Source organism: Heteronotia binoei, chromosome 3 (genome assembly GCF_032191835.1).
Source record: "Heteronotia binoei isolate CCM8104 ecotype False Entrance Well chromosome 3, APGP_CSIRO_Hbin_v1, whole genome shotgun sequence".
Classification (NCBI taxonomy): domain Eukaryota; kingdom Metazoa; phylum Chordata; class Lepidosauria; order Squamata; family Gekkonidae; genus Heteronotia; species Heteronotia binoei.
The window spans coordinates 180,571,285-180,593,589 of NC_083225.1; the positions used below are offsets into that span (position 1 = coordinate 180,571,285).

At 49.5% G+C, this 22,305-nt stretch overlaps 1 protein-coding gene across 1 annotated transcript in view; it reads left to right on the forward strand.

Moving 5' to 3' along the window:
• The window catches only part of LOC132569140 (autocrine proliferation repressor protein A-like), a 47,725-nt gene that overhangs the window by 2,419 nt on the left and 23,001 nt on the right, over window positions 1–22,305 (forward strand). The window contains exons 2-6 of the mRNA XM_060235324.1: window positions 4,903–5,080; window positions 8,002–8,050; window positions 8,228–8,347; window positions 10,572–10,664; window positions 10,815–10,904. Coding sequence (XP_060091307.1) covers window positions 4,903–5,080; window positions 8,002–8,050; window positions 8,228–8,347; window positions 10,572–10,664; window positions 10,815–10,904 — 530 coding nt within the window. The remainder of the gene's footprint in view (window positions 1–4,902; window positions 5,081–8,001; window positions 8,051–8,227; window positions 8,348–10,571; window positions 10,665–10,814; window positions 10,905–22,305) is intronic.

The following is a 22,305-nucleotide window of genomic DNA, read 5'->3' on the forward strand; positions in this document are numbered from 1 at the left end:
GTCTGTACCCAATGTCGGAGCCGGAGTTGGCAGCTCTGCGAGACTTCCTGGACAAGAACCTGAAACGCGGATTCATCCGACCCTCAACCTCTCCCCTATCTGCTCCAGTGCTCTTCGTGAAGAAGAAAAGTGGGGAGCTCCGGCTGTGCAATGACTACCGGGCCCTGAACAAGATCACCATCCGCGACCGGTACCCTCTACCACTGATCCCTGAACTCTTGGATCGCCTAAAGGGGGCCCAAATCTACACCAAGCTGGACCTCCGTGGAGCGTACAATTTGGTGCGCATACGGCCCGGAGACGAATGGAAGACCGCGTTTGGGACCCGATACGGGCAGTACGAGCACCTGGTAATGCCCTTCGGACTGACCAATGCCCCCGCTGTCTTCCAGAGGTTCATGAATGACATATTCCGGGACCTGCTCGACCGCTTCGCGATCATATACCTGGATGACACCCTAATTTACTCCCGCAATCCTGCCCAGCACGCCGAGCACGTCCGCCAGGTCCTGCAGCGCCTACGAGCCCATGGTCTCTACGCCAAGCTGGAGAAGTGCGACTTCGACCTGCGCTCCGTCGAGTTCCTTGGGCACATCGTGTCACCGCAGGGGATCCTCATGGACCCGAAAAAAGTAGAAGCGGTCCTGACCTGGCAGGCTCCTCAGAATCGCAAAGACCTGCAGCGGTTCCTCGGTTTTGCCAACTACTATCGGCAATTCATCCCGGCCTACGCATCCCTGACCACACCCCTGACTCAACTACTCCGCCCCAAAGAACCCTTCCACTGGTCCCCAGAGGCCGATAACGCCTTCTCCACCCTGAAGACTCGCTTTGCCACCGGGCCACTCCTGAGATACCCCGACCCCCAGCTTCCCTTTACGGTGGAAGCTGATGCCTCCAACGTGGCCCTGGGAGCAGTGCTGTCCCAGCGCGAGGAGCCGTCCCAGCCACTACAGCCCTGCGCCTATTACTCGCGGCAGCTCACTGCTGCAGAGAGGAACTATACCATCTGGGAGAGGGAGTTGCTCGCGATCAAGGCGGCGTTTGAGGTTTGGCGACATTACCTCGAAGGGGCTCGCCACCCTGTTCAAGTGCTCACCGATCACCGGAACTTGGAACACCTCCAGACCACCCGCCGTCTCAACCAGCGCCAGATCCGGTGGTCCCTATTCTTCTCTCGCTTCGACTTCCGGATCTCCTACATCCCCCATACCCAGAACCGGAAAGCAGACGCGCTCTCCCGGAAACCGGAATACGCCCCTGCCTCAACTGAGACCGCGCCCGCTGCTCCAATCCTGCCGCCCTCAGTATTTGCAGCCACCTCCACTTCACCAGCACTCGTGGAGGACATTCGGGCTAGCCAGGCCAACGATCCCTGGGTCCAGCAACACCTCCAGGCTCTCCAAGATGACCCAACAGGGGAGTTCACGACTCGAGGCGGCCTCTTGCTACACCGCGAACGCCTCTATGTGCCGCCCGGGCCCTTGCGGGCAGAAGTGCTACGCCTGACCCACGACTCGTTACCCGCCGGGCACTTTGGACAGCATAAGACCACCCACTTGCTGACAAGGGAATTCTGGTGGCCACGAGTTCGCGCTGATGTTGCCCGCTATGTCAGCTCCTGTGACGTCTGCCGACGGGCCAAAGACATCCCAGCCAAACCCTCAGGGTTGCTGCAGCCCTTGCCCACATCTTCAGGACCCTGGGATACCATCTCGATGGACTTCATCACGGAACTTCCACGCTCCAAGGGTCAGACTTGTATCTGGGTGGTCGTCGACCTATTTACCAAGATGGCCCACTTTGTTCCGTGCCCGAAACTCCCCACAGCTCAGGAGACGGCCCAGCTTTACCTGCAACACATCTTTCGTCTGCATGGACTCCCAGCCCATCTGATCTCCGATCGGGGCCCTCAGTTCTCCTCTCGGTTCTGGCAAGCCCTCCATTCCAGCCTGGGTACTCGAGTGCACCTGTCCTCGGCCTACCACCCACAGACAGATGGCCAGACAGAGCGCACCAATGCCACGCTAGAGCAATATCTCCGCTGTTACACCTGTTACCAGCAGGATGACTGGACCACTCTATTGCCCCTAGCGGAGTTTGCATACAACAACGCGGTCCATTCATCCACCCAAATGACCCCGTTTGCTGCAACCTACGGGTACCACCCTCGGTTCTTCCCAGCGATCCTAGCACCCACGAATGTCCCCGCCGTCGATGCCTACCTGCAAGAACTCCGTGCCAGCCAAGACTTGCTCCGAGAGCAGCTACAGCAAGCCAAGGAGGCATATAAACGGGCTGCGGACCGAAAGAGGCAAGAAGGCCCTCCAGTGCAGCCGGGGGATCAGGTATGGCTCTCAACTCGCTACCTGCGCCGGCCTGGTCGGTCTCACAAGCTGGATGCACGGTTCATTGGACCCTACCCCGTCGTGGAACAAATAAACCCCGTTGCCTTCAGGCTCCAGTTGCCACCCCACCTCCGCATTCACCCCGTGTTTCATCGCTCCCTCCTTGTTCCGGCTGCACCCCCTGACCCAGCTCGGACTCCTTCCCCACCGCCGCCACCACCAGTGTTGGTGGATGACGAGGAAGAATATGAGGTGCGCCAGATCCTGGACTCCCGGTACCATCGTGGAGGCCTCCAGTACCTGGTGGACTGGGAGGGTTACGGCCCAGAAGACCGGTCTTGGGAGCCCGAGGACAATCTTCATGCCCCGGACTTGGTGCACCGGTTCCACAACGACCACCCCGACCTTCCAGGTCCCTCGACGGAGGGGGGCCCTGGGGGGGGGGATAGTGTCATGGGTGCTGGGGACCCTTCAGAGGAAGTTGAGTTGTAACAGGATCCTGGCTGCCTCCCTGAGCCAGCAATTAGCCCAAACGGGCAACAGCCAGCAGAGGGCTATATAGCTGTGGGCTTTGGGAGGAAGCTTTGTGGAAGCAACTAGTCATCTCCCTGACATTCTAGCATCCACTCCGGCTTGACTTTGGTTCCTGACTCCCTGACTTTGGCTTTGGACTTCTGGACTCCCTGACCTCGGCTTCTGGACCTCGGACCTGCGATACTTCTACAGTGATTCGGATTTGGCGCCTCGGACCCTCCTGCTTACTGGCTACAGACCTCGGACTGCCTCTGGACTTTGCCTGACCCGGCCCCAGCCGTGACACCCTGCCACAAGGCAAACTAGGTGATTGCCTAGAGCAGGGGTCCCCAACCACTGGGCTGCAGACTGGTTTGTGGCCTGCTAGCAACTGGGATGCAGAGCAAGGGAGATGTACTGCGCCACCCCTGCCCACCTGGAACCCGGGTGGAGAAAAGAGGCAGTGCAGCCTCTCTCCTTTCCTGCAAGGGGAGGCAGCCTTGCAGCAAAGCAGAGAAGCCCCCCGCAGCCCCTTCCATCCACCCAGGACTCGCTCCAAAGCTTCCACCCCTTGTAGGGGAGGAAGCCACACTCTTTCATCCACCTGGGTCCTGGGCTGGCAGAAGGGGCAGCACTGCTGTGACCATCTCTCATTTATAGATCCCTGCCAATCAGTTGATCAGCGGGGGTCTTTAAATGGGAGAGGGAAGCAGGTTGGCCTTCTGCCACCTGGTCTCTTTACCCCAGTCTCCCCAATTTAAAGACCTCCATGGGGGTAGGGATGGGCAAGGATGGGGGGCAGCCTGGGGGACCAAAACTCCAGTGCCAACCCGCCGCCCCCCCCCACTGGTCCATGGAAAATACGTCTTCCTCAAAATCGGTCCCTGGTGTCAGAAAGGTTGGGAGCTGGTCTCCTGGGGGTGCAAATTGGGCAAACCCCCCCCATGTGACTCAGTGATGTAATAAGTATGGGGGGACGCCAGAATTTATCCACACTTCGGGTGGCAGACAGTCTAGGGCTGGCCCTGTGGAGAACCCAAGGCACCCTGGCTCCTGTCTTTGAATCCCCATAAGCCTTTTGCTGAGCAGGAAGGTGAATGGACAGGATGCATCCAATCCAACCCTCCACCTTGCCAACAATGACTGTGATCAGGGGTGTACAAGACTGCCCGCTGAAAGACTATGCCTGGGCCTTTCTCCAAGTAGGTCCTGCCAGTGACCAGCTGACCCATGGCTGTGGGGGCAGGACTCGGTGACAGGGGATCCCCACTGGGGAGGGTCTGGCAACCCTACTCTGCAGAACCTAGTTGACAAGGGTTCAGCAGCAAGACCCCCACCAAAATGAAGAACAAAATTTTACAGAGATGCTTCCTCTAACTCCTGAAAGGCGTCAGGTCTTTCTTGCCTTAGAAGGAGCAACTTTGCAATAAGCTGCCTTGGAAGTCGCTTGAAATCTCAGCTTCGGTGGCTCCGTTTCCACATAAAGCTGCCCTCCAAGGTCTTTGCTGCTTCTGGAGGGAAGTGTTGCAGTTTTCTGAAGCTACTCTTTAAAAGGTACAGGTGGTCCCCTGTGCAAGCACCAGTCATATCCGACTCTGCGGTGACGTCGCATCACGACGTTTTCATGGCAGACTTTTTCACAGGGTGGTTTGGCGTAGCCTTCTTCAGTCATCTACACTTTCCCCCCAGCAAGCTGGGTACTCATTTTACTGACGTCAGAAGGATGGAAGGCTGAGTCACCCTTAAGCTGGCTACCTGAACCCAGCTTCTGCCAGGATCGAATTCAGGTCATGAGCAGAGAGCTTGGACTGCAGTACTACAACTTACCATTCTGCACCACGGGGCTCTTGAAGCTGCTCTTGAAGTTGCCCTAAACCTCCGCTTCAGTCGTTCCTTCTCCTCCCGCTCGATACAGGGCCACACAGGCTCAGTACTCAATACTCGCCCACCTTCTGGTAGAAAGGGGTGACTTCTGCAGGAGGGTGTGGTTTAGAGGGAATACAGAGGAGCTCTGTTCTGAGATCTCTGTTTCTCTTTCCAGAAACTGAAGTGGACAAACCGGTTTGGTCACATGTACTGGATATAATTATTCCCAATAGAACTAAAATTGGGGAATCCTGCCTCTTGATAATCAATTCCGGAAAAACTGCAGCATCGGAAACAATCCTGTATGAGAAAGGAAACCTTAAAATTCCATATTTACCAATTATAACTAAATCGTACGTAAAATGACCCACTGAATGACCAGAAACTGCTCATTCTAATTTAGGATTGCATTTTTTTTTTGCCATGGCACCCCCCCCCCCCACCCTGCCATGTGAGAATGAATCACCAGAACATGCATGAAGCACCCAAGAAAGATACATCTATCTATTTATTTAGTTATTCCTTGCATTTCCCCCTCCTGTCCTCCAAGGAAGTGAGAGTCATATACACGGCTCTCTTCTCTCATCCATTTTAACCTCTTTATGATTGGGGATTTGAAGCTGGGTCTCCCAGTCCAACAGTACAATCCTAAATTTTATATGATGTAGTTTGTTTTTTTGTTATTGTTTATGTTATTTAAAAAGAGGGGAAAGAATTAATAATGTTTAAGTTTTTTTTAAAGAGTGTGGCAGCTCAGGATTTCACTGAAAGTCTTTAGACACTAAGGCAACACTAAATACTGAGTTCCAAGCAATGAAGGGGCGTGAAGAGAGGGATTGGGGCTCAGTGGAAAAGTCTCTGTTCGCCAGCCAGAAGGTCCCAGGTTCAACCCCCAAGATCAAAACTTAAGAAAAAGCAATGGCCAGAACCACATCTGTGTTTATTTTTAGTTAAAAATTTAATTAATAAATGCCATTTTATTTTATTTTAATATAATGTTTAATGGAAATGTAAACTGATTTTAATTAATTAATAATCGCCAACTGTGTGTCGGTAAATCCTCAGTAAGAGCATAGTCATAGTTGTCTTTAAGAACATAACATAAGATCATAAGAGAAGCCATGTTGGATCAGGCCAATGGCCCATCCAGTCCAACACTCTGTGTCACACAGTGGCCAAAAAAAAAAAAACCAGGTGCCATCAGGAGGTCCACCAGTGGGGCCAGGATACTAGAAGCCCTCCCACTGTGCCCCCACTCCCAAGCACCAAGCATACAGAGCATCACTGCCCCGGACAGAGAGTTTCTCTTTGATGCGAGGGAAGAATTGGCAGGGAAACCATCGCCCCTTCCTCCTCAAAGGAAAACGCTGGTGTGACAGAGTGGTTAGACAGCTGCCCACATGTCCCTTGCCATTTTATAGAAGATCCAATATAGGATCCTTTCTCATAGGATACCCCTCTTTGTACTTTGCCAGCCCAGGACATGACTCTGACTCTGAATCATGTTGCTTTATGAGGAAGGGGTCGGAGCACCGTCCCTGTGAACAAAGGCTAAGGAGGACTTCTTTGGACATGATTTTTTAAAATTAATATTTTATTAAGTGTGCATATATCAACATATTTATACATCTCATATAAATACGCTTCGTTTTTGCTTATTGTCTTCTACCAATCAAACTGAATACTAACAGATAAATAAACTCCTTCCTCTTTATCTTATTACCTTTCTTTACTCGGTCTCAACCAATCCTCATACCACTTATCCTAATTCTTATTTTAATTATAATTATATTTTTTTCTTTTTGTTTCCAAAACTTCTTTACTTCTTTCACGGACTTTTATCTTTACACACTTAACTTTTTAAAAAACTTTAAGTATCTTCTCTCATGCCTACAAAGGAAAGCTAGAGAGGGTAACCTCCAGAACTGGGTGCTACAGAAAAATTTCTACAGTTGGAGGTCTTGCTAATCCATTGGCTTTAACAGTTCAGTTTCCATTTTTCATTCCCATTTATCATATCTTTATCCTATCTTGTAACTATATACATATTCTCCTATTTATTGCTCTCAACTTCTCTTCAAGAAAACATAATTTCCCAATTCAAACTCTTCCAGTCTTTTGTTTAGTTGCATTATCTATTAATTCCTTGCCTGATGCCTCATCATATGCAGTAAAAGTTTGATTTTCCATATTGATCACTAGATGGCCTAGCGGTAACCATCTATACCGAATTCCTTTATCACATAGAATCTTCATTGCTTCTCTCAGTCTCCTCCTTGCATTAATTACTTCAGCTGGAATATCAGGAAATAAAAAAAAACTATTGTGTTTTCAAGGCACAGTCCCTGTTTTTCCCTGGCAATTTTAAAAAGTTTGTTCGTCATCTATAGTTGTTTAAATTCAACAACAATGTCTGCGGAAACGTTATCAGGAGCCTTTTTGGAAATGTTTAGACGGAAGATAGAGGTAAATATCTTTTGGGAAGACTCTGCTTCTCCTTCTGTGAGAAGAATCTGGCTCAGCCATCTATTTAAAGCCATAGTAAGGTTTTCTGTCTCTCCAAAATTTACAGATATTCCACAAAGCTTGGCCTTTCTTTCTCTCAATGTTAACTCCTGAAATATGAGCTTATTTTTGGCTAAGGACTCAAAATCCTTAAAGTCTTTCAAATCCTCTTCTGTCTTTTTTGCCATCTTTGGACATGATAATGGCTTACAAAACTAGACCTTGGAAACAGAAAATGCTACAAAAGACAGCATTTTCTTCTCCTATTACACTAACATACAGAGATCCAAAAAAAGCCCAGCAGGAACTCATTTGCATATTAGGCCACACCCCTGATGTCACCATTGTTTCACACTGGGCCTATTGTAGATAAAGCCCAGCAGGGGCTCATTTGCATATTAGGCTACACACCCTGCACCAAGCCAGCCAGAACTGTGTTCCTGTGCATTCCTACTCGACAAAAGTCCTGGACAATGCCATGCTGTGGTGGTGACACTGTCAGGCTAACTCCACTGGCAGACTCAAAGTTTGGATTGGGTGACCTTGGCCAGTCAGACACTCTCAGACACACAGCTGGTGGGGACAATAGTTTTTTGGGGGTGGCTTCCATTCCCTGCGTGTAGGATCTTAAGCAGTACATAGTTGAAATTCCTTGTCAGTTCAGGTTATCTTGCTTTCAACTGCCTTTCTTATTGAAAAGACTTCTCCAGTCAATAGGCTGAAAGCTCAATTTATAGTCACAAGGAAAGTCACGATGGTCTCTCTGCAGGGCCTTGGCTGTGCTGAACACGGTTCCCGTCCAGCCACTCACCTTCTACGTAAGTATGGAAGGGCTTCAATATGGATGGGCTTTAGTTTCAAAGCAAAAAAGGGCCAGGCAGTGGGGTTTGCTGGCAACTAGCCCAGTGTCCAGTCAACTATTCAATTAGGAGTAGCCAGTTCATTTTGCCAAAAGTGATCTGGGCTGTCTGTTCCTTTCATTCCTTTTGTTTCAGAACCACCCTTTAGGCTGGAAGAATATTAAAGAATACGATATAATGGCATATTCATGGTGGAGGTTTATCAATGACTCTTCTGTACCACCAGAGTGGCTTGTGCAATTCCCGATGGTCAAGGTAACATTCACCTTTGTCCCCTCAAATGCTGGCTATTGAATCCAGAAAATGTACTGTCTCTTTCACAAGTACTTGAGTTTGTCTGTCCCCCTAAGTCACGGATCCCCAGGTTTTTTGAACCTGTGAGCACGTTTAAAATTCTGACACAGTGTAATAGGCCTAAGCACAAAATGGCTGTCACAAAATGGCTGCTGCAGGAGGTGGAGCCAGCCACAAAAATGGCTCCCTCAGCTTACATTCAATTGCAGAATGAAGATACTTGTGCTGCAACAGGTGCTGCCACTGTCAAAACAATAATTTAAAAATCTTCAATGGCCAATCAAAGACCTTGTTTCAGAAAAACTGCATGTGGCCATGCCAACTTTCCAAAATCACTTGGCAGGTGCCAAGAAAGGCATTGGCATGTGCTATGGAACCCATGGACACTTCGTTGAGAATGCCTTTCCTACACTATGCCTCTTCAGAGAATTGTGTTCAGGGATGGAATAGGAAGACAAAATTTGTTTGATCCCCCTGTGACATGGCTGGGCCATTTGAACAGGTGAATCACATGGTCAGTCATTAACACATCAGGAGGTATTAAGGAACACTTTCATGTAACTGCTGCCTCCACCTCCTTAACAGCCACCATATCTTCTTGAGAAAAAGGTGAGGACGCAGTAGTCACTGTGCTTGCAGTCTAACCAAACCGAGGAGCAGCCCACCATAGTGTCCCCGGGTAGGTTAAGTAGCCAGTGCACCCCAGAGTGTGATAAAACCTGGAGCTGCCTGCAGCCCTTAGTTTCCCAGATAATCTTGTGTTATGGGCAGGTAGGAATGAGGATTAGATAAAAAGTGAACATGTCCAGACACTCCAGGAAGAATACACAGTGGGATCATGGTACCAGCCGGCCTTCACAAGACATGTGCAAATCATCAACATGTGCAAAGAATTAAAGCAACTGGCATTTCAAGAGAAATGGGTTACCTCTCCCCCATCTTGGGGAGGAAGGGGGGAGGAATAGCTTGCTTTGCCAGGCTCTCTCAGTTGCACAGTGGAGCTACTGAGCCAAGCCTCTCTTCCTTCTATTGGCTGAGGCTCCTCCTCCCCCAGTCCCCTGGGGAAGGAAGGAAAGAGTCAGAACTTCCTTTGCCCAGTTTTCTGGATCCCATGGGAGAAATACAAAGGAAACATCTTTAAGACCAGTGAGTGTTAATGTTTTCAGTTTTTTAAAAAAATAAACATATATTTGTGTTTGGCTGTGATCTTTATAAAATCTGTATCTCTGCTACCTAATCTTAAATAGGTACACACATGGCCTGGCCCAACATGGCTCGGCCCAACCTGACGTGGCCCGGCCCAACCTGGTCTCATTTGTGTCAGATCCAGCCCTCGTAACAAATGAGTTCGACACCCCTGATCTAGATGTTGCATAACATAGGGCCCTATATTGAAAGGGATGGAGTTGTCAAGTGCCTTGCCATGTTCACACACATTCCACTGGGGTTTTTTTCTATTTTGCTCACTACACTTTGCCGCTCTGTCTTGCTTATCTATGAGTTGCCAAGACTTTTTCTGCCGGCCTAGGGAACCCAAGGTCAAACGGCTGATTAAGAAACATCTGCAAGAAGAGGGGACTGGACAGTTGGGGAAGGGATCATAGAATAACTGCACTTTGTTCCTGCTTTGCGCTTCCCACTTCTGCTTGAGAATATAACTGTTATACTAGAATATATAAGGGGGTTCCGGGGACTGTCTGCCACTCTTTGCAAAACCTGTTTTGCCTCCAGAACTGCCAGAAGGGAATAAACTGCCATTTATGAAGTGGACTGTTTATCTTTCTTGAACTGCTGGGGTCTTGACAGGACATTTCTTTCAGTCATTGGGGACCTAGGCAACCTCTGTGCAACATCTCCTGTTCCCCCCTCCCAGGAGGCTACTGTCTTGTTTGGTGTAGTGGATAAGTGCGCGGACTCTTATCTGGGAGAACCGGGTTTGATTCCCCGCTCCTCCACTTGCACCTGCTGGAATGGCCTTGGGTCAGCCGTAGCTCTGGCAGAGGTTGTCCTTGAAAGGGCAGCTGCTGTGAGAGCCCTCTCAGCCCCACCCACCTCACAGGATGTTTGTTGATGGAGAAGAAGATATAGGAGATTGTAAGCCGCTCAGAGTCTCTGATTCAGAGAGAAGGGCGGGGTATAAATCTGCAATTCTTCTTCTTCAATTCTTCTTGTTTTATCTCTGCAGGCCGCTGTGAGAGCCATGGACACTGTCACAGACTACATGAAGAAAACATATCAGAAAAAGATTACCAAGTTCACATTGACAGGTGTTGTCATGGTACGTGTGTGGCATGAGTCAGCACATTGAGCATTGCCGCATGGCTTTATTGCTGCATGCCACTCTACGAATCCCAAATAGTCGCTGTGTCATCTCTTCTCCTCCAGAATCTTTAATGTTTTTCTCCCCTTGTTTTTTTCCTCCTGGCAGAACGGATGGACCACTTGGCTGACTGCAGCCGTTGACAAGAGGGTTGCTGCCATTATTCCCATTGCCATGGATTTTTTGAACTTCACCGAGGTGAGATTCAGTTTGCAGTCAAATATCCTCTTAGAAAGTGACTATACAAACTGTAGGTTGATTGCAAATGGAGAGGAAATGTGATTGTTTTGTTGTACGACCCGTAGAGCAAATGCTTTGTGCCTTAGATGTGCTCATGCTTCTTTCCCACAGCTGTTCCTGGTCTCCCTCCCTATTATCTGACCTCCCCAACAACAACAACAAACATTCAGCAAAAAAAAAAAATGTATTGCATTATTTGACTGTATTGCAATGCAGTTCGGAGGAACGTTATAAGTCCACTGAAATCAGTGGCTTTATAAGAGGGTAACTCTGGTTAGGATTGCAAAGTCTGCTGTTTTGGGTGAGAGGAAGTTGCATGGCTGGTCTCACTAGCGATTCCCCTTTGAACATTTTGCCTGCCACCAGGGCTTTTTTTTGTAGCAGGAACTCCTTTGCATATTAGGCTACACCCCCCCCCCCCTGTCGCTAATACTCCAAATGCTTACAGGGCTCTTCTTACAGAGCCTACTGTAAGTGCTTGGAGGATTGGCTACATCAGAGGTGTGTGGTCTAATATGCAAAGCAGTCCCTGCTACAAAAAAAGCCCTGCTGGCCACAAACACCATCTGGGTCCTGAAAGATCTGATGCAATTCTGCAGGGCCTGCAAGGCAGAGATGTTCTGCTAGGCTTTTGGCTGAGGACAGTGATGGTTTCCATCTGGCTGGCAACCTCCTCTTCTATTTACAGTTGTCTTGCCCTCTCCCCCCTCCCCATAAAAGTAGCCAGCAATTGGAATTGGGATTATTATTGTTTGCCATCGGATTGTTAAAATGTTCTGCTAATTCACTTTAAATGATTTTTATCTTGGCATCGCTGCACATCGCACACTTTCCATCTGCTTCCTTCCCCTTCAGGCATGAACACACTCCCCTTTCTTGTGGATGTGTAATATAGTGGGTTCAAAGCATCGAGGAGCCGAGAGAACAGTGATAACAGCTCTTCATTAGAGGCAGCATGTTAGATGACTGCACTAACAAGATTTGTGAATGGGCCCGTGGGCCAAGCCTATATACAACTCCAGGTTCCCGTGCAAGCATGCCATTGGTTCATTCAAACAGGCAGGGGGCCTGTGATTGGTGTAGGGCAGCAGGTATTTGGATCCTGCTGTCCCTTGTTCCCAAGTCCCCAAGCTCTGCTCTCCTGGCTCCAATGAGCCCTGCAGGAATCATATACTATAACCTTATACATAGCATCCTGCACTCCCAAATTCACAAGCCTTATTGCAAATAATCCTATAGTTAGCAGGCTTGCGGTGCTCACATGTCAACCATCTGAGTGCTGGGGCTGCCGGGGGAGCGGTTGTGACCTCGGGTGCTGCAAGAAGGGGTACGATGACGTTGGTGCCTTGGCTGGCGTTTCAGGTTCTTCCTGGGTCTCGGGTTCAGCCAGATGTCCCAGTTCCCCCTGATGTTCGGGTGGAGCTGCGGCAGCAGAGGCTTCTGCTTTTGTTGTCTCCGACTCCAGGATGTCAGTCAGTGGGTCATCTGGGCTCACCTCCCCGCCCTCTGGTGCCTCACGTGATTGCAACTGGTCCACATGTCGCCTCATTGTGAATCCCCCCTCTGATGTCACCTCATACATTACCACCCCCAGGACTCTGGACACTCGGGCCAGTATCCATGCTGCCCCCCCCCCAAAGTTTTTAGCAAACACCAGGTTCCCTGTGTTAAAACATCTGGGTGCCTGGACCGTCTCTGGTACCTTCTGTAGGTTTAGGGCCCAGTCCGGGTGCATGCGGTCTAGTAGTGTGTTAAGCCTCCTACCCATAAGCAGTTCCGCTGAGCTTAAGCCAGTAACTGTACTGGGCAGGTCTGGCCACAGTGGCTGCAGGGAAAAGTCTGATTTAGGGTTGGTGCTGTAGCAGTGTGATTCTTCCTCAGTTTCCTTTTGTCCTCAAGACCAGCTATGCGTGCGTTCTCAAAGGAAGAGACAGCCTGGTGGATGGTGTGCCTCCATGCTTTGCGATCTGAGGCTAGGTCAGACCACTGGTGATGGTTGATGCGACAGGTGCCAAGGGATTTCTTCAAGGAGTCCTTGTACCTCTTCTTTGGTGCCCCTCTATTTCGATGGCCGGTGGAGAGTTCACCATACTGTCAAGTCTGCTATGGGTTACTCAATATCTGTATTAAGGTTGGTTCTGAAGTGAAGGAGTCTGGGTACTTTACAGTGTACACCGGGGGCTGCTAGCTCACTCTCCTGCCCCCTCTCTAGAAATGCCTTTGTTGTGTAACCTGCTTTGAAATGCTAACCTGTGAACAAGATAGTGGCGCCTTCCCAGCCTTGTTCTCTGTGGGGAGTATGGGGTGTCAAGACTTCGGTCTGGGAACGAAAGAAGTAGCATCCTAGTGTGAAGATGTGTTGCATAGATTGCCCCCCGTAGGAATCCTTTAGATTCATACTTTAAATACTGGATTAGTGCATATGTGTTTCAGTCCTTCAATCTCTGCCATGGTCCACAGTTCTGATTACAATAAACTTGCTACTTTATCAAGAGACTCGTTATTGAATTCAGCCGACTTGACATTTTGAAGGACTCCCTATCTTGGAGTTCAACCTTTCCGGCAACTGAAAAGGCGATGTCCGAACAGTCTCCGGAGAATGGAGGATTCCCAACCAGAGTGGAGGGGGCCGAGACACCCTGGCACATCCATACTGCCAGAAGGACCGCGGCCTCCCCTCCACAGTTTCAGCTGGTGGCGACCCCACGGCAATACCAGCCAAGAACCTCCACTACGCTGATGGATCAAGCCCCGGTCCGTCGGGAGGCGATCATGACCCGCCACACCAAGCGGGTCCAACTGGCCGAGGCCGCCGCCGTCCACCCGGGCGAGGCGAGCGAAGGCGCCAGCGCCGCGGGGGCGCAGGACCTCGAGAGTGGAAGCGAAGGGGCCGAGTGCGGAGCGGAGGACGGAGGGGCGAGCCCCAAGGACCAGACCGATGAGGAGTACGAGACGTTTCGCGCGATGGTCCGCAGGGAGATCGACGGGGCGGTGAGAGACCTAAAGGACCAGATGCAGACCCTGACCGCGCAGCTGGGCAGAGCGCTGGGGGTGACCGGGGCTCGCCAGCAACAGCCAGCCCCGGCGGGTCCGCGGGGACCCCCGGCTCGACAGGGCCCCGCCGCTCCTCCACCCGGAGCAGCCCCGCAAGCCCCAGCGGCGCCCCCCCCTGCCCCGGTCAGACAAAGAGACCTGGAGGGGGCCGGGAGCTGGACGCCACGTTCGACGGGGACCCGGAGGAAGTGAACTACTTCGCGATCCAAGCAAACAGCTACATGCACTACTGGGGGGACTCATTCCCCGATGAGATGAGCCGCGTGGACTACCTCGGGTCGAAGCTACGGGGCGCAGCGAAGAAGTGGTATGTGAGCCTATGCGAAACCAACAGCCCGGTCCTCCATTTCGTAAACACTTTCGTGCAGGCCCTGCTGACCCAGTACGAGGACCCCCTGCAAGAAACCCGAGCGCTGGCGGCGCTGCGGAACATGAAGCAAGGGACCCGATCCATCCGGGAGTACGCGGCCGACTTCCAGGCCAACGCCGCCCGGGCTCGGAACTGGAACGAGGTGATGAAGATCGAGCACTTCACCAATGGGCTGAACCCGAGCATCCTGGATAGAGCGCTCACGCAAGCCCGCCCCGATACCCTGGTGGGGTGGATTCAGCTGGCGGGGGAGGTGGAGACCAACCTGAAACGAGTGGCGATGCTGCGCCAAGCACTGGCCGCCGGCAGGGGAACGCCGAAAGCAAGCCCCGGGAAGGCTGAGCCACCTAAAGTCAAGAAGCAGGCAATGGCTGCCCCGGGGGGGCCCCGACGTTGTTTTCGGTGTGGGGACCCCAACCATCTAGCCTCCGGCTGCCCCCAATCAGCCACCGGGGCCGCCCCACCGCAGGGAGCCACCCGCCCGGGCACCCCCGGCCCCAAGAAAACCACCGGCCGCCCTAAGGACGCGGCGAAGAGCAGCGCGCTCCTGGTGCAAGACGACCTACAAGAGGAGGAGGTGCGTCTGTCAGAGGAGCTGGCCGAGCTGGCGTGGGAAGAGGAGCCGGCGGGAAACGACGCCGACCTGCTTTGAACGGTGCCAACCAGCAGGTCGACCGAGAGGAGGCACCGCTCACGGTGAGACCCACGGGAAGGTTGTACTTTATAGTGGTCAAATTGTTGAACCCAAAGCTAAAAAGGTTCCTACAGATCCGGGCCCTCATAGACTCGGGCTGTAATAGAGAGCTGATTTCCCCCAAGGTGGTGGAGGCTCTGGGATTGAAACGCTTACAACTGCCCCACCCCATGCACTTTGAACAGATGGATGAGTCAGTAATGGGGGGGGAACCCTGCACGCAAGAGACTGAGCCGTGCCCCCTGGGGATTGAGGATCACTGGGACTCAGAGACGTTTGTGATCGCGCCCGCCTGCGGCTACCCCGTGGTCCTGGGAGTGGGGTGGTTGGAAAAGCACGAGCCCCTCATCCGCTGGAGAGCCCAGACCATCAGATTTCCCGACCCAAGTTGCAACCAGCACCTTTGGCAGGCAGCATGGGGGCCACGAGCGCCAGCCGCTCGGGAGAGGGCGTGCGTCCTGGTGGAAGAGGTGCACCATGTCCCGGACGCCTACCGCGACCTGATGGAGGTATTTAGTGAGCGGGAGGCCAACCAGCTACCCCCCCACAGGAGCACAGACTGTGCGATAGAACTAATCCCCGGGGAAAGCCTTCCCAGGGCCAAGCTCTACCAAATGGGGTGGGCTGAGAAGAAGGAGCTGCGAAAATTCCTAGACTTGAACTTGAAAAGGGGGTTCATCAGACCCGCGACGGCCCCCCACGCGGCCCCCGTGTTGTTTAGAAAGAAAAAGGACCACAGTCTTAGGCTTTGCACGGATTTTCGTGGGATTAACGCGATTTCCATGTCAAACGCCTACCCCATCCCCCTCATCAAAGATTTGCTAAGCACGGTGGCGGGGGGGAAGATTTTCACAAAGCTTGACCTGCGGAACGCGTACTTCCGAGTGCGCATCAAGGAGGGGGATGAGTGGAAAACGGCGTTCAACACCCCGATGGGGCAATTTGAATATTTAGTCATGCCGTTTGGATTGCAAGGGGCACCTGGGGTGTTCATGAATTTCATAAATGATGTATTGCGGGAATTTCTGTACAAGGGGGTGGTGGTGTACCTTGATGACATCATTATTTATTCGCAAGACGAACAATCCCATGTGAAACTAGTGAGGGAAGTGCTGGCCACCCTGCTGAAGCACCAGCTCTACGCCAAGCTGTCTAAATGCGAGTTCCACCGCACGGAACTAGACTATTTGGGCTTCCGGGTGTCTGGGGACGGGTTGGCCATGGATCCAGCCAAAGTTCAGGCAGTTCTAGAGTGGGCCCCCCCGAGGACACGTAGACAGCTCCAAAGTTTCCTCGGATTCTCCAATTTCTATAGGACATTCATTGAGGGGTTCGCCCAGATCGCTCTGCCCCTAACAGACCTCCTGAAGACGAAGGGGAAGGGGGAGGAGGCAAAGCGACCAGGGGCCAGGCTGAATTGGACACCGACTTGTCAGGCGGCTTTCGACCGGCTTAAACAACTGTTCACAAGCGAGCCGGTCTTAAGCCACCCAGATGAGCGGAAGGGGTTTGTGGTCCAATGCGACGCCTCCGACGTCGCCGTAGGAGCCATTCTCATGCAGAGGGATGAGGAGGGGAAGCTGAGACCCTGCGCTTACATTTCGCGAAAGTTCTCGGAGGAGCAGAGGAACTGGTCAGTGTGGGACAAAGAGACTTTCGCTGTCATGTTTGCACTGAAAACTTGGAGGTCCTGGTTGGAGGGAGCCAGGGTGCCCTTTGAGATATGGACGGACCACAAAAATCTAGAGGCACTAACAGGGAAAAGAAAATTGAGTGAAAAGCAAATCAGGTGGGCGGGCTTCTTCTCCAGATTCGACTTCACCCTGAAACACATCCCGGGGACCCGCAATTTCCTAGCAGACGCCCTGTCCAGGCTCCCACAGCATGAGAGCCAGAGAGAGGAAGTGGTAGATTCCCTGATCCCCCCCACACAAGTGGCGGCTATGGTCACTACCCGCTCGCAGAGGAAAAAGGAATTGAGCGGGCTAAGCAAAGAACGAATCACCCTAGAGGCCGAACGGGAGGGAGGTGGGCGGCCGGAGGGGTTGCAGAAAAGAAAAGACGCTCTTTGGTACAAGGGGGAGAAACTGTACATCCCGGAAATATTAAGGAAAGAAATTCTCCAACTATGTCACTGCTCCAAATTAGCTGGGCACTTCGGCTATGTAAAAACCTTGCACTTGGTGCACCGGCAGTTCTGGTGGCCGTCCCTAAAGAAGGATGTGTCGGACTTTGTAGCTGGTTGCCCGGTGTGTGTGATGGCAAAAAGGAGGGGGGGGAAACCCCCGGGACTCCTACAGCCTCTGGAAACAGCAAAACGGCCATGGGCCATGGTGTCCATGGACTTCATAGTCGAGCTACCCCCCTCCCGGGGGAAAACAGTCATACTGGTGGTGGTGGACACGTTTTCAAAACAAGCCCACTTCATCCCCTGCAGCCAATTACCCACGGCCAAGAAACTAGCGACTTTATTTTTCGACCACGTGGCCAAACATCACTCCATCCCTGACAAGGTCATAAGTGACAGGGGGCCTCAGTTCGTTGCCACCTTCTGGCGGGAGTTTTGTAAGTTACTAGGGATGGAACAGGGGCTAAGTTCTGCCTATCACCCCCAGACGGACGGACAGACTGAGAGAGTGAACGGGGTGCTAGAGCAGTACCTACGGTGCTTTGTGAGCCTACGCCAGTCGGACTGGGTGGACCTCCTCCCCTTCGCTGAATACGCTTACAACAACAGCGCTCACAGTTCCACAAAAGCATCTCCCTTTGCAACAGTGTTCGGGTATGAGGGAAAGCCGATTCCCATGCTGCCAGGGGGGGAGGGATTGACGGGCTCAAGTTTCGAGCAATGGTGGCAAGGTCCCAGCCAATGTTGGCCAGCCATTCAAGAAAACCTGAAGCTGGCCAAGGAGGCGTATAAGAAACAGTACGATAAAAGCCATGTGCCAGTCTGGGACTTGAAGGTGGGGGACTCCGTGTACCTGTCAACAAAAAACCTGCCTCTGGCACAACCGTCTAGGAAATTGGCTTTTAAGTTCTTAGGGCCATTCAAAATCAAGCGGGTAATCAACCCGGTGACAGTAGAGTTAGACCTCCCCCCTGCTCTTGGTAAAGTCCACCCTGTTTTTCATTGCAGCCTACTGCGCAGATCTCCGGGGCCGTCCAAATGGCATTCACAAGATTCACCAACCCTCCCCTCGAAGGGGGAGTGCCGGAGCCTCTCGGGGCCCGAGTTCCGGAGCCATAAATGTGACTCGCCCTCCTTGCAAGGCCGCCCGGCAGGAGGGGGATCCTAGGGGGGGCAGTATGTCAAGTCTGCTATGGGTTACTCAATATCTGTATTAAGGTTGGTTCTGAAGTGAAGGAGTCTGGGTACTTTACAGTGTACACCGGGGGCTGCTAGCTCACTCTCCTGCCCCCTCTCTAGAAATGCCTTTGTTGTGTAACCTGCTTTGAAATGCTAACCTGTGAACAAGATAGTGGCGCCTTCCCAGCCTTGTTCTCTGTGGGGAGTATGGGGTGTCAAGACTTCGGTCTGGGAACGAAAGAAGTAGCATCCTAGTGTGAAGATGTGTTGCATAGATTGCCCCCCGTAGGAATCCTTTAGATTCATACTTTAAATACTGGATTAGTGCATATGTGTTTCAGTCCTTCAATCTCTGCCATGGTCCACAGTTCTGATTACAATAAACTTGCTACTTTATCAAGAGACTCGTTATTGAATTCAGCCGACTTGACACATACAGGGCAATCTTGGGAAGGCGGTGGTTTTCCTTTTTTCTCTATGTATATTTTTATTGTTATTATACATTATTCGTTTCTTTTCATGGTTTCTGATATCCATAATACATTTTCCCCCAACCCACCCCCCTTAGTCTATACATCCTTTTTTTCTTCCAGCCAGGGGCAAAGGACTTTAAGCTTCCACTGAATGTCCACTCTCCTTTCTTCCTTCGCCTATTTCAGATAGGTCTGCCACTTTTCTTTAATTCTTGATCTCCTTTCTTCCCATGATTTTTCTTGTGACATTGTAGCAGCTATATCTGACTGGACAAAATCAAAGAGGTAGTTATGCCAAGTACTTTCCTTCCATTTACTTTTATCCTTCCATCCTGCCGCTATTACTGCTTTACCCGCTGATATCATTGCTTTTAGTAAATCTTGATTGTTCTTCCCTATTTTTTCATTCCCTAATAAACTCATCTGCATTAGTTCAAAGTTAATTCTCGGCTCTACCTGAAAGAATTTCTTTATCATTCCCACTACCATATCCCATAGTTTCTTGGCCTCAGGACACTCCCACCACATGTGGGAATACCATCCCTTCTCTTTCTTGCAGTGCCAACACTTAGGGCTCAACCCAGGAAACATATTGGCTAAAGTGGCCGGAGTTCTATACCATTTGGTAAAAAATTTCAATTCCATTTCTCTAACCTTATATATCTTAACTTTTTTTAAACCTTCCATTATCTTCTCCCCTGTTGGTTTTGGTATTTGACCTTCTAGACTCCATAAGCGTTGAAGGTAGCTTATTGCTCCTTCGTTGCCTGAATTCATACTCCTGTATAGGATGCCTACTAAACCGTTTTTTGTTTTACCCATTAATTTATAAAACTTTTCCATAGGTTCTTCTTCATTTAAATTACTCTTCTCCACTTCCTTCTTAACTTTAGTATACAATCCTGTAGCCTTAAGCCAGTATTGTATTCCTACGACTTCTTGAAACTCATGTAATGGTTTTAGCTTATCTAGTATTAACAAATCTTCTACCCTTCTAAATCCTTTAGCCTTAAGTAGTTCACTCCACCTATGCTCTTTATCTCCTTCCATCAACATTTCTAATGGCGTCCATCTAGATACCCAATTCAGCCATTTCGGTTGCCATTTCTTCCAGACATTTAGCCCATTTTTCCTTGGTCCCACATTTAAATTAAGTTCCTTCGCCTCCATGTTCGTAAAGATGCCATGTTTTCCTACCCCATTATTAGCTTCATTCTCAAACCTTATCCATTTCTGATTCCCTTCCTTCTCTATTTCTAATAATGCCTTAAGCTGAAATGCTTCATAATAATTGACTATATCTGGGACTCCCCATCCAAGTTCCGATTTATGATTGTATGCCAATTTTTTGGGGAATCTAAGTTTCTTACTACCAAATATCCATTCCCTTATTTTAGTATTCCAGTTAGTCATTTTTTGCTTATCTAACTCCAATGGTATCGTTTGAAAAAGATACAACAACCTTGGCATCCAAAACATCGACACACTCTTTATTCTAGTGGTCAGGGTCATCACCTTTTTCCCCCACTGCTTCATATCCCTCTCTATCTTCTCCCAGATTTTATGATAATTTCCCTCCACTATCCTGTTAATATTTTTATAAATTTCTATCCCTAGATATTTAAATTTCTTAACTCCCATCCCCATATTAGTTATCCTATTAATCTCTTTCCTTTCTTCCAAACCAACATTAAAGTACATTATTTCAGACTTTCCCATATTTATTCTTAAACCTGACACGACTTCAAAATCCTCTAAAATAATTTTCGTTTCCCTAATGGCTTCTTTCGGGTTAGATATTGTCATGATTATATCATCTGCAAATAAATTGATTTTTATTTCCTCCTGTCCCATTCTACATCCTTCTATTCTCCCTGAATTCCTGATCCTTTCCGCTAGTTGCTCTATCGCCATTATAAACAGAGATGGGGAAAGTGGACACCCCTGCCTCACGCCTCTCTCAATTGGGATCTGATCCGTATGTTCATTATTTACTCTTACCACTGCTGACCCCTCCCTATAGACCTCTTGAATGGCTTTTAAGAATAGTGGCCCAATCCCACACTTCTTCATTATGGACCATAAGAATTCATGGCACAGCGTATCAAATGCCTTGTATACATCTAATTTAAGTAAAGCAAGTTGCCCAGAATGTCTATGGTATAATACATTAAATATATTCCTTATAGAATGTGCAATACTCCTATTCTTCACAAAACCATATTGATCTTCTTTTATTAAATAAGGTAATATGTTCCTTAACCTGTTTGCTAAAACTTTAGCGAATATTTTGTAGTCCTGGTTAAGTAGACTTATTGGTCTATATGAACCTACTTCCCGAGGATCTTTCTGGGGTTTTAATATTACGGTTATTTCAGCCATTCTCCAAGAGTCGGGAGCTTTCCCTCCCTTCAATATAGCATTAAACACTTGTTGTAATTCGGGGATCAGTGACTCCTTCATCTCCTTATAAAAATCCGCAGTAAAGCCGTCTGGCCCTGGGGATTTACCCACTTTTAAATTGTTCACAACTTCCTCTATTTCTTGAACTGTTATTTCCTTCTCCAAACTCTCTTTATCTATTTCTTTCAGCTCTTCTCCACTTTCTTCAACATGTTCTGTTATATCCCTCCTAGCGTATAACTCTTTGTAGAATTCTTGAAACGCTTGCCTAATTTCTCTCGGGTTCTGCGTAATCTTTCCTTGTCTCTTTATACTTTCCACCTTTTGCTTTTCTTTCCTAGTCTTGAGATAATTAGCCAGTCTCCTAACTGAGTTTATTGAATCTCTTTGAAACTCATTTCTTACCATGGTTTGTTTTTTCCATAACGCCCTCGAGTCCATAAAGTCCAATTGTTTCCTAATCTCCTTAATCTTTTTTTTCCTATCAGGGCAGAATCTAATACCTTGACTGCTCTGCAGTGCACCTAATTCCTGGAGTTTCTGTGTCTTGTTAGCATACCATTCTTTTTTTATTTCTTTCTCCTTCATCATACAATGACCTCTTAACACTGCCTTTGCTGCATCCCACAAGATATTTGTAGCCACTGTGTCGGCTTTGGAACCAAGCCTAAGGCCTCATGCGCTTCTACCAAATTCCTTTTCCACCTAGCCTCCCTCTCCTTGGTCATATCTATGTTAAAGTCTCCTGCTATAATGACTTCCCCCTCTGAGAATTTCTGCCCTTTTTGCATTACTTTATTCAAAAATCTCCTCTGTCCTGTATTTGGGGCAACGTTATTACTCTGTTTTGAAACCTACCTTTGATGAACAAATATCTCCCTTCCCTATCACTAATGAGATCTAGTATCCTAATATCAATCCTTGTGTGTACTAATATTGCTATTCCTCTCGTCTTAGTTCTACTTCTTGCTTCAGCCAATACTTTCCACCCTGGGTGTTTAATCAACGGTTTAATGTCATCCTTTGCCTTATGTGTTTCCTGTAAATACACTATATCT